Source organism: Saccopteryx bilineata, chromosome 2 (assembly GCF_036850765.1).
Source record: "Saccopteryx bilineata isolate mSacBil1 chromosome 2, mSacBil1_pri_phased_curated, whole genome shotgun sequence".
In the NCBI taxonomy this organism is placed as follows: Eukaryota; Metazoa; Chordata; class Mammalia; order Chiroptera; family Emballonuridae; genus Saccopteryx; species Saccopteryx bilineata.
The window spans coordinates 14,388,405-14,403,125 of NC_089491.1; the positions used below are offsets into that span (position 1 = coordinate 14,388,405).

Genomic DNA, 14,721 nt, shown 5'->3' on the forward strand with positions numbered 1-14,721 from the left:
AAATGAAAACTAAGTACAAAAGACACTACCCAAAACAATTTTTATTTTTGCAATTAGAGGCCTTCTAGAACTTACTATGTACTAGTAAATTCTGTCACTTTCATTGTCTTCATTGTAACTATATCCCATATCTTAGTGGTCCAGTTGTAGCCAAACAACTTTTTAAGAGGAGGATTACTACACAGCCATTCTGTATTGTAGTAACATGGCATATACCATGTGTTGTGGTTCAGAAGCTGTCCTAGGAGCCTAGAAAAGAGTCCTTGGGAATATTTTAAAATCTAATCTACTACACTTACTTTCATACTTCACCTATCCCACGGGAATAACTCTTGCCAAACATTTGATTGTGAAGTAGTTGCTATTGCTATTCTTGTTTTTAGAGAAATTATTTACAGACAGGAGTTGAGCCATTGAAGTCTTTCAAAAATTTGAATATGAACTCAATTTGAATTTATTCCTGGGTCAGATTCTCCAATACAAAATTTTATTTTTCCACCAAAGAATATTTTTGGTTGAGAAAAAGCACCCGAACTGTAACAGTTTTATAACAGATTTCCAAAGATGAAACCTATTCTTTGATAGGTACAACAAACTTGAACTTACAGGTAAAAGATGGCAAATCATTTGAAAGATAGTCACTTCTTATAATCAAGACAATAATATGATGGCTTTTCTGTAGATTTGTGAAATGTAAAGTCAGACAATAACCCCAAATTCATTTTACCTTTTATTTTCATACGAAAATAGATTTTAAGCAAAATCCAAAAATAACTTTTGACAATATAAATGAAGAACCTAAGTCTATTCTTTCTTTGTTAACTATAGATTTTAACAGTTTAAGGATTCAAATTTGCAGTTACATTCAGCATTGGTTTTATAACAAATTTCAAAGATTAAAAAAAATGCTCAGGCATCTAGGACCCTGTTTTAAATTGTACACAGCTGTTGCCATTTGTACAAGTGATTTACAAAACCCCTGGCCTTATTGGTACAAGTGAGATAAACTACAGTGGAGTTCCAGCATCTAGATTCACTGGATCTTGAAAAAATTCAAGTGGCATTCCCAACTATGAAGTTAGTGAGGTAATGGAGATCTGGCTGAACCGTTTTTTTCCTACAGTAAAACAAAGCAAGAAAGGATGAGTTCTTGCAACAGTAAAAACAGTCTTAACAATAGAACTAAGTGATAGCAAGATGGCTAAATAGGTAAATATATTTGAGCACTTGGGAAAAATGTCTTAAGATGAACCACTAGAAAATTATCTGAGAAAAATTTTTAAAGGTTACTTTTTCTTAAGACTATGATAAGCTAGAATTCAAGATCTTTCAACTGCCTGACCAGGCAGTGGCGCAGTGGATAGAGCATTGGACTGGGATACAGAGAACTCAGGTTCGAGACCCGGAGGTCATCAGCTTGAGCCCAAGGTTGCTGGCTCGAGCAAGGGGTTACTCGGTCTGCTGTAGGCCCGCGGTCAAGGCACATATGAGAAAGCAATCAATGAACTAAGGAGCTGCAACAAAGAACTGATGTTTCTCATCTCCCTTCCTGTCTGTCTGTCCCTATCTGGCCCTCTCTCTGACTCTCTGTCACACACACAAAAAAAATCTTCCAACTGAAAGTGCTAGTTAAAGGAATCGTTTAAAACATAAAAAATCCTAGATGAAAACATAGGCAGTAAAATCTTGGACATATTTCATAGCAATACGTTTTCTGATATATCTCCTCAGGCAAGGGGGAAAAAAGTGGGACAATAAAAAGTTTTTGATAGCAAAGAACAACAATGAAAAGACAACCTACTGAATGGGAAAACATTTGCAATTATAATCTGATAAGGGGTTAATACCCCAAATTTTTACAACTCAACACCAAAAAAATTTTTTAAAAAAATCCAATTTAAAAATGGGCAAAAGACCTAAATAGACACTTCTTCAAAGCAGACTTACAGATGACAAATTGGTACATGAAAAGATGTTCAACATCACTAATCATCAGAGGTACAAATTAAAACTACAATGAGTTATCACCTCACACCTGTCCAAATGGCGCTCATCAATACGTTAACAAGTGATGGCGAGGATGTGGAGCAAAGGGAACCCCGTGCACTGTTGGTAGGAGTGCAGATTGGTACAGCCACCGTGGAGAACTGGGGTTTCCTCAAAAAATTAAAAATGCAATATATAACCCAGCGATTCCACTTTTGGGAATATATACGAAGAAACCCAAAACTAATTCAAAAGAATATGTACATCCCTATGTTCACTGCACCATTATTTACAATAGCTAAGATCTGGAAGCAGCCCAAGTGCCCACCAGCACATGAGGGGATTAAAATGCGGTGGCACATTTATATAATGGAACCCTACTCAGACTATAAAAAGAAGGAAAACTTAACCTTTTGAGAGCATGGGTGAACCTGGAGATTATTAAACCAAGTGAAATAAGCCAGTCAGAGAAAGACAAATTACCATATTATTTCACATATATGGAATCTAATGACCAAAATAACAAAATAGAAACGGACTTACAGAGAACAGACTGACAGCTCTCAGAGGGGAGGGGGTTTGGGGCTGGGTGAACAAGGTGAAGTGATTAAGTAAAAAAAAAAAACAACACCACACAACTTAGAGACACAGATAAACAGTATGGTGATTACCCAAAGGACCGTAGGGTGACTGGAGGTAGAACAGGGGGAAGTGGTGATGGAGGGAGACATAACTATCGGTGGGGAACACACAATACGATATACAGATGATGTTTAATAGAACTGTATACCTGAAACCTACGGTTTTATTAACTGATGTCACCCTAATAAATTCAGTAAGTTTTTTTTTAAGTTTTGTGGAAAAGAAAAAGAACTATTTGTAATATGTACCCAGTAAGCAGGAAGCTCAGAGTGGCATCAGTGTCGGTAACTGTCTCGTGATTTTGATGGACCTTGTAGAACTTGTTGGAAGGAGCTCTGAAAAGGGAGATAAAGCATTAGGCTCAGATAATAAAATAAAAAATTAGTCTCAGAAGCCAGCTCCCTAACTCCAATGTAGTGTGGGATCTTGTCCCACAGAGACCTGGATTACAACCCCAACTCCAAAATAATTCTAACAGTCTTACCTCATTGTGCCTCTAACCCCTCCTCTTCCTCTCTTGACTTTCGAGCACCTGAACTTTTCTGGCTGCCACCATGAGCCAACAACTGAGTGAACCTGGCCCCGAACCCGAACCCCTGTGCATTCACCTCCCACTCCCGGAGGCTGTCTTACCTCCAAAGCCACCTGACACCCTCTTCCTTCAGGCATGGCCAGAGGCCCATGAAGGTTTGGGCCTGTACCTGACTTGGGTCCTACCATAGAAAGTTTTAAGGTAATCATATTTAAATCTTTGCTCTACTGCTAAGGAGCTTGTGCCTGATAAAGAGGCAACTGTCCTTGAATGTTCTTGTGGCTCAACCATTCCATACACTGCTCTGTGATAAAGATAGATTAGGCTCTGTCCTGGTTTTGTATTTTGCTGTGACCTTGAGATCATTTTTCATTTTATACAATTTCCTTATCAGTATAAAGGAATAACCCTACCTCTCAGGATGTAAAGATTAGATGAGAAAATACAGTAGGCACTCAAAAATGGTAGCTAATACCTGCCTCTGACAGTAGTACTAGGTTACTATTCACCAATCCATGAGTATATTTCACGTTCTTCCTAAATGATTAACCTATCAAAGTCACACAGAAAACCTCTGTGAAATTCAGGTTTTTTTTTAATAGAGCCTGGGTTAAGAGGTCTGTATTCAAACTTCTGCTGAGGGGTGACAGTGGGCAGTCAGTCCCTTTCCCTGGGATACAGGGGGACAGCAGACTAAAGACTCAAAGGGCTTCACAGGTCTAAACTAAATGACCCAGTAGAGAATAAGTAATCCAGCCACGGAGGACATCAATAGCAGAACTGAGTACGTCGCTGACAGGTCACGCAGTCTCCAGTTCTAGTCTGTTTCCTAAGCCATCAGCTCCTACTTCTACCAACCGGATGATTCCAGTTTTCCTAGGGACCATGAAAAAACAAGTCTTTCCTAGGACAAGTTTTCCAGAGATTTGAAGGCCGCATTTTTTTCCTTCTGCACTTGTTTCCTCTAGATTATGAACCACAAAGCTTTCAGGCACTCTCCAAACATAGGTCAGCCCCTAGTGAAGAGATCCTTTACCTGGCTGGGTCCAAGCTGACAGTCCTCTGCGAAGGAAGACTCCAGCTGAGACAGACTCGGTGACAATGTGGAATCTACAGAGGTGCTGGTGACCAGTTCCCCTAAAGCATCGACCTGTCTCTTCAAGCTGTGTAAAGTGCCCTCTGTCTGCTGCTTCCCTTTGATTAACACTTCTGCTTGCTTGGACATGCAGCGTCGCAGCTGGGCCTGAAAGTGTTAGGGTAAAATTTAGGATTTTATACAGAAGATATGTTCTAGATGTATTACTCAGTAGCTTCCTCGCATTTAACATTTGATAGGCAGATCTGACGATCATAAAGTAAAAATGGCTGCTGAAAATGCTCATCCTAAAAAGAAAAATTCTAGAAGTACACACCGCACTCAGTGTGCGCAAACTTGCACCACTCTGTGTTGTCATTAACTGGGCCTCTGACTCAGCCTGTTCTCTGCGTTGTAACATTTCTGAGGATGCCTGTATCCACAGCTTCCTCGTTCAATTACTGCCCCATCTCTCTTCCCTCTCTGCCCAGACTCAGAAGACGGGCTTATACCTGATGTCTTCAGTGTCACTCACCACGTGTTTGCTCCTCCACCCGATGACCTCTGGCCTTCCCACTGCTGCACCTTCAGTGATTCTGTCTACAGCTGCACTGTCCAACAGAACTTTCTGTGGCCAAGGGACTGCTCCCTATCTGCACTGTCCAGTATGATCGCCAGTAGTCATATGTGGCTATTGAGAGCGGGAAATATGGCAACTGAAGAACTCAGTTTTAAACCTGATTTAATTATAATAAATTTACATTTAAATAGCCACATGCGGCTGAAGGCTATTTTCAAGGGCCTCCACTCAATACACAAAAGGCTTCCTCTCAGCCCATGCTGTATATATCTTTTATATAAATATCAATAAAAATGTAAATGTTCGTTTGTTCAAAATCTTAAATCTCCAAAAGTTCTTCACCGATTGCTTTGAAATTTTGAGAAAACGTTGCATTCGAACACGTGCTCTTTTTTACATACCTACTATTATATAGATATAGATATTACACCTGTGACAGGTAAAAACATACTTTTTTTTTGAAAAACAGCGCCATCTGTTGGACGTAAAAGCAACACACGCTATACTAAATATTTTATGATTCCATTTCAATGTTTCCTATTTACAATTCATTTACGTGCAGCCAGACTTGAGGATGCATGGTTGCGAGCACGGGGATCACATTCATTTTTTTTTTTTTTTTTTTGTATTTTTCTGAAGCTGGAAACGGGGAGAGACAGTCAGACTCCCACATGCGCCCGACCGGCGGGTACCGGGATCCACCTGGCACGCCCACCAGGGGCGATGCTCTGCCCTCCCCCCCCCCCCGGGGCGTCGCTCTGCCGCGACCAGAGCCACTCTAGCGCCTGGGGCAGAGGCCAAGGAGCCATCCCCAGCGCCTGGACCATCTTTGCTCCAATGGAGCCTTGGCTGCGGGAGGGGAAGAGAGAGACAGAGAGGAAGGAGGGGGTGGGGGTGGAGAAGCAAATGGGCGCTTCTCCTATGTGCCCTGGCCAGGAATTGAACCCGGGTCCCCCGCACGCCAGGCTGACGCTCTACCGCTGAGCCAACCGGCCAGGGCCCACAGGGATCACATTCTGTAGCTTCAGATCTGCTTCGTTCTCAACAGAATGAACAGGACAGGCTGAGAGTGGCTGAAAGATGTTAACAAAAAACAGCAGATCAGCGTCAAACACGACTCCGTGCTCAGCAATCACGCGATTATAATCGCCTTGCATTCTGGTACAACTCAGCTGATGATTATAGTTTGAGCTGGTATGTTCTCATCATAAGTGTGTCTTTATTGCAAGGCTCTGAACTTCAATGGAGAAACGAAAGGAATGTGTTGCGCCGCCGGAAAAATTAAACTGCCTCAACTTGGAGGACCACCAGAGCCATTGAAAACTGCTTGCCGGATATACCGCCAAATCAAAGCATTTCCTATCTAACATCAGGAAACAGAACTCATGCTTCCAAATGATATCGTTTGGCACAGAAATCGTTAACAGCTCATCAATTCATGCCAACTTTCAAAGTGAAAGGACAAATTTATCATAAAGCCTGCTTCCATTCCCAGATGACCAACATAAATTCTTACAAATGTATTTCATCGGTGATGGCAATGATGAGTTGAATGCACGCTGCGGAATTTCTACCGGCATAAAAAGATCCGTTTCCAAACTGCAAGAGCTTCTTCACGAAAAAACAATTTAGTGCATTTGTTCAAAACAGCAATTGACATGATGCCATCTGATACACACAAGATTGTCATTCACGCTGACAAACGGTTGCTGGAGAACATGTGCGAAGATTCAATGCTCCAGCTATAGACGAAGTGGCAATTGTTATAGTCAGAGATCAATTCCAACCTAGAGATATTGTTCTTCATCGGAGAAACAATCAACTGACAAAATTTGCAGAAACTAATTGATGCTACAATGCCCTGCAATATCCAATTACTTTTGGGGATGGTGCCGATGGATATCACTTCAACGTTAAGATGATAAATCTAGTCAGTGGTGAAGAAACAAATATGAAATGCAGCGCAATGAACTGTCATTCATACCGATTAACAATTCGAGAGAATGAAGACAGTCACATTTTGAAATGCTGTCAATTGTTTCACCAATACATCGTAGATATGTATGCAAAAATCAAAACAGAATGTTTGATATTAATCCATTTGAATCAGACCAAGCTTTGCTCTGAAGAATACGTTCATTTGCGAGATGCAGTTGTAAATGATGGTAATACAACTAACGATGGAAGACTAACGATTTTGCCATCTTCATATACAGGCAGTGCACGTCACATGCATGAGTATGCTTAAGATGCAATTGCGTATGTTCGTCACCACGGGCGTTCAGACCTATTCATTACATTCACATGCAATCCAGCTTGGGACGATATACAACAGCTCTCGCTTCCTGGGCGATCTCCGGTGGATAGGCATGACGTCACAGCATGTGTTTTCAGACAGAAGCTGAAATCGCTGATGGATTTCATGGTAAAACATGAAGTGTGTGGGTCTGTGTGCTGTAAAAAATTAATGAGCAATGTTGGAGAAGCAACAATCTTGATAGGACCTTTCAAAGGTGAAGATGTCCTCATTCCTCGCATTCCTATGATTCCAACGGATATGCCATTTCAATTTCAGAGATTGCAATTCCCAATTAATTGGCGTTTGCAATCACCATCAACAAAGCTCATGGCCAATCTTTAGAATTGTGCGCTTTAAATCTACACACGGATTGCTTCTCACATGGACAATTATATGCTGTGTATTCTAGACTCGGCAAACCAGACCATCGCTATATCTGCACAGACAATGGAACAACAAAAAACATTGTATACCCAGAAGCACTGTGAAATTAAACAGATTAGAAATGTGCGCTTTCTCTTTTCTTTCTTTTCCATTTACCTAGACTGAGCCACAGCAACGTGTGGCCGGGTACAGCTAGTGGACAATATGTAAATATATGGCTGTTCTCCAAAGATGGTTCTGTCCTCTCTTGTTCCACCTCACTCTCATTTTTCAACTCTTAACCCCAAACCTTTAGGTCAACACTGACTGCTAAATCCTAGACTCTTATTTTCAGCTGCCTACAGACAGACATGCTTCCCTGGATGAGTCACAGGCCTTCGAACTCAACACGCTCAGAGCCAAACAACTTATCAGACACCCACGCCTACTCTTCCAGTATTCCCAGTCTTTCCCCCGGCCACTGACCTGTGAGCGCCTTATTGTTTATTCACTGTCTCTAGTTCCCGCCCCAAACGCCTGGGTTCTGTCTGTTCTAGCTGAGACCAAGCAGCATTACACAGGTTAAAGAGTGCTGGCCTAATACCAGAACTCATGGTTTTGAATACCGACCCTGCCGTTAACTATGTGATGCCAACATCTCTGAGCTTCGCTCCTATATCTATAAATTGCTGCAGTGCTGCCTAGAGCCAGTGTGACAGCAGCATGTGAGTGCAAGCAAGTCCCCCCCTCACCCGCCAAGTAACGCATGCTCTGTAGGTACTGTGACAGCGACCTTGAGGCGGTCTTCGCGGTGCCGCAGCTTCTCCCGCAGCGCTTCCCCACGCCACTGCTCGTCCTTTGTCAGAGGGAGAGGGAGAGGGAGAGGGAGAGGAGATGTCAGTCACCAAACCACTACCAGTAACCAGCCGGCCTCTCCCTCCTCCTACCCTCCTCAAGTCTGATTTCCAGCTAAACGGGGGGGAGGGGGAGGGATATGACCAAATTATCCTTCCACGAAGTCCAGAGCACAGCAGGACAAACTCTTACCGTTATATGAACCTGGGAAAAACTAGGTCTTTCTTCCAAAGGAGATGGTCTCTCACTCATGGTGAATGGAAAGTTCTCTTTCAAGCTTTCCAGCCCTCCTCCTAGGGTTTCGTTCCTTTCCAAAATAGCTTCCAGATCTGCTGGGAGTTCTGGAAGAAACTGGTTGAGATTCTTCAGGCTGGTTCGGATTTCATCTTTCACCTCGGATTTAAGCGTCCTCATTGCTTCACTGATTTCCATCTGTCTTCTCTCCAGGTCGTTCTGGCTTGCCATCTGAAGAGTGGGGCAAACACAAACACCGCTAGTCCAGTTTGGGACTTACCTGGAATTATACTGTTTAATGTGTCATGTATTTAAAGATCCACAAATGTAAAAAACTTAAGATTCTTCAACTACTCAAGTACCTGTAAGCTACCAAGTAAATGAATTTACTGGCCTTTTGAATGGAGCAAGTGCCAGTTAGAAGAGCAGGGCACAGTGCTCCTTGACGCTGTGCTCCTCTGTGGAAGTCTGTCTCCCTGCAGTTAGATGGAGCTGGATTTCAGTTGCACTGCTAGTAAACACTGCCTAGGACTTTGGGCAAGTCAGCTAACTTTTGAATCTGATACCTTGGTTATTCATTAAGTTAATACCTTGCATTAAAACATGTGAGAACTGGAAGGAAATTTTTATGAAATACTTTAGTGGTACCCACTAAATAAAAGGAACTACAATAATAAAGCCTGAAAGGAGAATAGGGCTGTTACTGCAATAAGTCCTAAGTGATCTAGATTATAAATAATAATGCTGAAAGGGGCCTTAGGAATGATCTGGTGAAATGCCTTCATTTTACAGGGGACAATCTGGTAGGCCGGGTGGTCTAGAGGTGCTTCCTCGGGCGTCATGGACTGTGGTGTCTGATACATGACATTACTCTATGGGACCCTCTCTGTGATGAGCTTAGTGAATATATGTAGTCATACCCACGTTTGCAGAGGCTTGGAGCCTTTAAATAAAATGTTTGTTTCTTGAATGAAAGAGGGTGTATATGGGGGGTGGCTTGGAGACACAGACAAAACCGAATGGCTATATGGGGTTGTTCTAAGGACAAAGTGTGGCAGGGTCAACTGAGTGGCCATAGCAACCCGACCAGAGTTCTGAGTGGCCCAGATGCTGACACTGGCCCAGGGGCGTCCAGGAGGAGACTGCAGTCACACCACCCACTGCAGGACGGCGAAGGCTCCCCTCGAGTCATTTTTCTTTGGGGGTTTGGCTCTAACAGACTTCTTTCTGACAGAATAATCTAACATTTCAACATACTTCTTTGGGACATAATAAAATTTTATGCTGAGGAACTTCATTTTTTCTCTCTAAACGAACAAAAAGCTTGTTGAATTTAAGGGAATTTAAAAAGTACAGTGTGTCCGTAAAGTCATGTTGCACTTTTGACAGGTCACAGGAAAGCAACAAAAGACGATAGAAATGTGAAATCTGCACCAAATAAAAGGAAAACTCTTCCAGTTTCATACTCAGTGCAGTTCAATGTGGGCTCACGCACAGATTTTTTAGGGCTCCTTAGGTAGCTATCCCGTATAGCCTCTACAGACTCGTCACTGACTGATGGCCTACCAGAACGAGGTTTCTCCACCAAACTGCCGGTTTCCTTCAGCTGCTTATCCCACCGAGTAATGTTATTCCTATGTGGTGGTGCTTCGTTATAAACGTGCCGATATTCACGTTACACTTTGGTCATGGATTAGAATTTAGCGAGCCACAGAACACACTGAACTTTCCTCTGTACCGTCCACATCTTGACTGGCATGGCCGTGGGCTGCTCTGCTGTATACACGGTGTTACGTCATCATCTGCGCATGCGCACATGCTGCCACAACATCCTACAGAAACTGGGAGGGTTTTCCTTTTATTTGGTGCAGATTTCACATTTCTATCGTCTTTTGTTGCTTTCCTGTGACCAGTCAAAAGTGCACCATGACTTTATGGACACACTGTATATTTTTAACAAATACTTTTTTCTTATGGAAGAACATTTTTTTTTGAGAGACAGAGAGAGAGGGGGACATAGGGAGAGACAGACAGCAAGAGAGAGAGAGAGATGAAAAGCCTCAATTCTTCGTTACAGCACCTTAATTGTTCATTGATTGCTTTCTCATATGTGCCTTGCCCAGGGGTCTATAGCAGAACAAGTGACCCCTTGCTCAAACCAGTGACCTTGGGCTCAAGCCAATGACCTTTGGGCTCACTCCAGAGACCATGGAGTCATGTCTATGATCCCATGCTTAAGCCAGTGACACACTCAAGCTGGATAAGCAAGCAACCTCAACATTTTGAACCTGGGTCCTCCGCGTTCCAGTCCGATGCTCTATCCACTGCACCACCACCTGGTCAGGCTGGAAGTATATTTCTAATTTTAAGACTAAAAAAACAAATTTGACTCAACAGACATTCTTCTAGTCAGATTTTCACAACTCCCACAGAGAAGCAGTCCTCTTAAAGAGCTAGCTGAGAGAGAGCCTGCTGCAGCCACGGGAGCGAGTGCGCCTCGCGAGTGCCCTCTGCCGGGACACACCTGTCTCTTGAGGTCCGTGTACTCCTGCTGCATCTGGTTGAGCTCCTTCATCAGGCGTCTGGCCCGCTCGTGGTTGTCCTGGGCCACCTGCTCGATCGTTGCCATTTCCTTCTGCATGCAGCTGTTCTCCTGCTTTTGCTCCTAGCACAGGAGGAGAAAAATGACTGCGCTCGAGCACGAGACGGTGTTGCTGGCTGATGCACTCACTAGCTCTGTAACTTAATCCCCACCTGGCCGCAGCTTCTCTAGCTGTAAATGGGGGTGTGGGGGGGATTCTACCTGCCCTTTAGCGGCTGTGGTGGAGCTGGGAGTACACACGTGCTCAGAAGCTGTCAGCCCAAAGTCTGAATCAGATAGATCTGCAACATTACTTTTGATAATAAGTTACTTTCCCTTTCTGAGCCTCTATTAAGTTGTCTGCAAAACAAACAATGACCCCCATAGTCAAAGGGTTTTGGGAGGATTAAAATCTAGGTATCTGCATCCGCTCTTTACAATCATGTTGCCCTACCACTGGCTGTAAGGGCATCTATCACCTTTTGGCAAACACATGATTTAAAGTTCCATTCACACCACAGGCTGTGTTAACGCCCTCAGTGTTAGATAAGCCCACCCCTGGGACAGTGCCTGAGGCTGGCCATCTGCCCCACCTACCATAACTGTTTTGAATTAATACCAGCATCACCTCCCAAAATTTCAGGGATAAAAGAGTGCTAGACTGCGCTTCCTAGTCTTAGGATAATGATTAATCAAAGCTGATGTTGACGCCGAAGAGCCCGTGGTCCCTGCCTGCGGCTGTGTCAGGTGGTCAGCAGCCGTCTCCCCCGCCGCCTGCACCCTGCCGCGGAGGGTGAGCAGCGGCTTGGGCTGGGATGGCTCTCTGCTGTATGCTGACCCTGTTCACAGAACCATCTTCCCGCTCAGACAGGGCTCCTCTGGGGCTGCAGCTCAGACTCAGGCAGAATCCACCATCAGCTTCAAGAACAAGATGCATAAACGCACCACAAGCACCAGTGGGGTCGACAGGGACGCTGGCTCCTCCACGCTGAAGCAGCGTTCGAGGTACCCGTTTCCACGCACCACGTCCTCATAAACTGCCGGGGCAACAGGTACTCACAAGAAGGTTCTTCTCCAGCTGGCTCCGCTGCGTCTTCAGTGCTTCCTTCAGGCTGAGAACTTGTTTCTCCGATTTCTTTCTCTCTGTCAAGAACTGGTTCCGCAAGAGGCTGAAGTCTGCCCTCATAGAATCTGTCTCTTTCTGCAGAGCCAGCAGTTGATCTGACTTTTCCAGTAACTGCTGCTCCCGTTCTGAAAGCTGTTGTTCTGAAATGAGCATTTTTAGTACTTTAGCCAGAGGTCCTGGGCTGGCTGTAGGCAGATTGCATAATGACATGCCACCCACTCCTCTGTCACTAAATCTCCCAAGTTCTCCCATCCATATCAAAGGCCCAGAAAAAGGTCCTGATAAGGGTGCCTCTTGACATAACTGGTCTTGGACATACTGTCTCCTTGCTAAGTCAAAGCACCGATCCTGAGGTGCAGGGAACACGGAACAGACCGCAGAAGTGTTTTATAAGTCTTGATTTTCATAAAGGGAGGCACACCAGTACGCCCCCTACACAGGAGGTGGCGCGGGGCAAGGGACCCAGGACTGGGAAAGGTCTGAGCCCTGTTTCACAGGGGGAACCTATCTGCTGGTGTTCAACTGGGGTCACGGGTGCAAATACCTAGTACACAGTGAAACTCAATACATAATAGTGGCATCTAAAACACGTTTTTCCATTTCCCTCTTTAGAGTAACATCCTACACAGATTTCGCTTTTTACACCTCTGGCATGGCTACATTTTTCTCTTTAAGTTTTCTTAAGTTTCATTTTTTTTTTTTTTTTTTTTTTTTTTTTTGTATTTTTCTGAAGCTGGAAACAGGGAGAGACAGTCAGACAGATTCCCGCATGCGCCCGACCGGGATCCACCCGGCACGCCTACCAGGGGTGACGCTCTGCCCACCAGGGGGCGATGCTCTGCCCCTCTGGCGCGGCTCTCTGTTGCAACCAGAGCCACTCTAGCGCCCGGGGTCATCTTTGCTCCAATGGAGCCTTGGCTGCAGGAGGGGAAGAGAGACAGAGAGGAAGGGGAGGGGGAGGGGTAGAGAAGCAGATGGGCGCTTCTCCTGTGTGCCCTGACCGGGAATCGAACCTGGGACTTCTGCATGCCAGGCCGACGCTCTACCACTGAGCCAACCGGCCAGGGCCTAAGTTTCATTTTCATAATGAAATAGTTGGGTTTTGTTCTATCAAGAGTTCCCAGGAGAAAAGTTCCCAGATCCCCAAGTCCATTGAGTTCATTCCGGGAGGGTGAGGGATGGATAGCATTTTCTGAGCATTATTAAACCCTGCTGAAAGAAACCATTTATTGATGTCAGAACAACCATGTATCCTGGATTCCCATGTTAACTTCATTTATATACGGCTTAAAAGAGAACAGACCCAAAGGTAAATACCTGTGTTTTGGTATTTGTTGAATTTGACAGAAATCTGTCATTATTAAATTTGGAAAGCCTGACCTGTGGTAGCACAGTGGATAAAGCATCGACCTGGAAATGCTGAGGTCGCTGGTTCGAAACCCTGGGCTTGCCTGGTCAAGGCACATATGGGAGTTGATGCTTCCAGCTCCTCCCCCCTGTCTCTGTCTCTCTCTGTCTCTCTCTGTCCCCCTCTGTCTCCTCTCTAAAATGAATAAATAAAATAATATAAAAAAAATTAAAAAAAAAATTTGGATAGAACAGTTAATACTGATTTTATCACTGGTTGAGATGAAATGGGTCATTGTTCCCAAAGCTTATAAATAACGTACGTCACAGAAAGCCGGGGAGCACCTTCTGGCCCTCTTTGCTTGCTGTCCCACTTTCTCAAGATGACATTCTCAAAGACAATATGCTAAAGTAAAAAGGCTTGACAGTCTCAAATACCAACAGTCAGATCAAATGGCATCGTCGTAAAGCAAACTGTTAACTCCTCTCTCGCAGACTGGGAGGATCAGATGTGTACCACACTTCCCTGTGCCTCTCCTGCCTTTCTGGGCTATGCTTGGGGCCTGGGTCCCCTGTACACTTTTGCAAGAACCAGAAGAGGCACCCCCCGCCCCCCAATGCGACGTTGCTGGATACGCACGGGCCTGGGAGAGCCGCTGCTGCAGAGCCTCGCCCCGCCTCTCCTCCTCCTGCAGAGCCCCGAGGCGCTCTTCCGCCACCGCCAGATGTGTGAGCACCTGGCCTAGCCTGCTCTTCTGGTCGGTGAGCTCCTGCTCCAGCAGGTGCCGCTGCTCCTTCAGGGTCGCTTTACTGGCTTCTACTTTTTTTTCTTCACTCTCTCTCTCTTCCTGGAGTCTTTGAAACATCTTAATAAACAACAACTTTAGTCAGTCACAGAGTAACAAATAATGTCCCAAAAAGGGGAACATTCCAAGACACTAGATAAGAGTCCAGTTCAACAGACACAGAAAACAACCTACGGTGAAGTGAGTTCCCTCTACAAAGGTGATCAAGCAGGGACTGGAAGACGATGTGGGCAGCATGTGAGAAGGGGAGTCAGCAGCAAATGCCATGTGGCCATCAGGATTCTTTATAGCAGCG

At 44.5% G+C, this 14,721-nt stretch overlaps 1 protein-coding gene across 9 annotated transcripts in view; it reads right to left on the reverse strand.

Moving 5' to 3' along the window:
• CNTRL (centriolin) overlaps positions 1–14,721 on the reverse strand; it is a 93,118-nt gene that overhangs the window by 3,009 nt on the left and 75,388 nt on the right. For 6 of the 9 annotated variants that reach the window (XM_066256348.1, XM_066256347.1, XM_066256342.1 and 3 more), the window contains 8 exons: positions 14,261–14,486; positions 12,208–12,413; positions 11,091–11,231; positions 8,525–8,797; positions 8,271–8,333; positions 4,197–4,403; positions 2,877–2,963; positions 1,096–1,117 (listed from right to left, as the gene is read on the reverse strand). In XM_066256348.1, the coding sequence (XP_066112445.1) occupies positions 2,904–2,963; positions 4,197–4,403; positions 8,271–8,333; positions 8,525–8,797; positions 11,091–11,231; positions 12,208–12,413; positions 14,261–14,486 (1,176 nt within the window). In that variant the 3' untranslated portion in view covers positions 1,096–1,117; positions 2,877–2,903. Of the gene's footprint in view, positions 1–1,095; positions 1,118–2,875; positions 2,964–4,196; positions 4,404–8,270; positions 8,334–8,524; positions 8,798–11,090; positions 11,232–12,207; positions 12,414–14,260; positions 14,487–14,721 lie in introns of those variants that run through there. The other 3 variants (XM_066256344.1, XM_066256345.1, XM_066256343.1) reach the window with 3 other exon arrangements.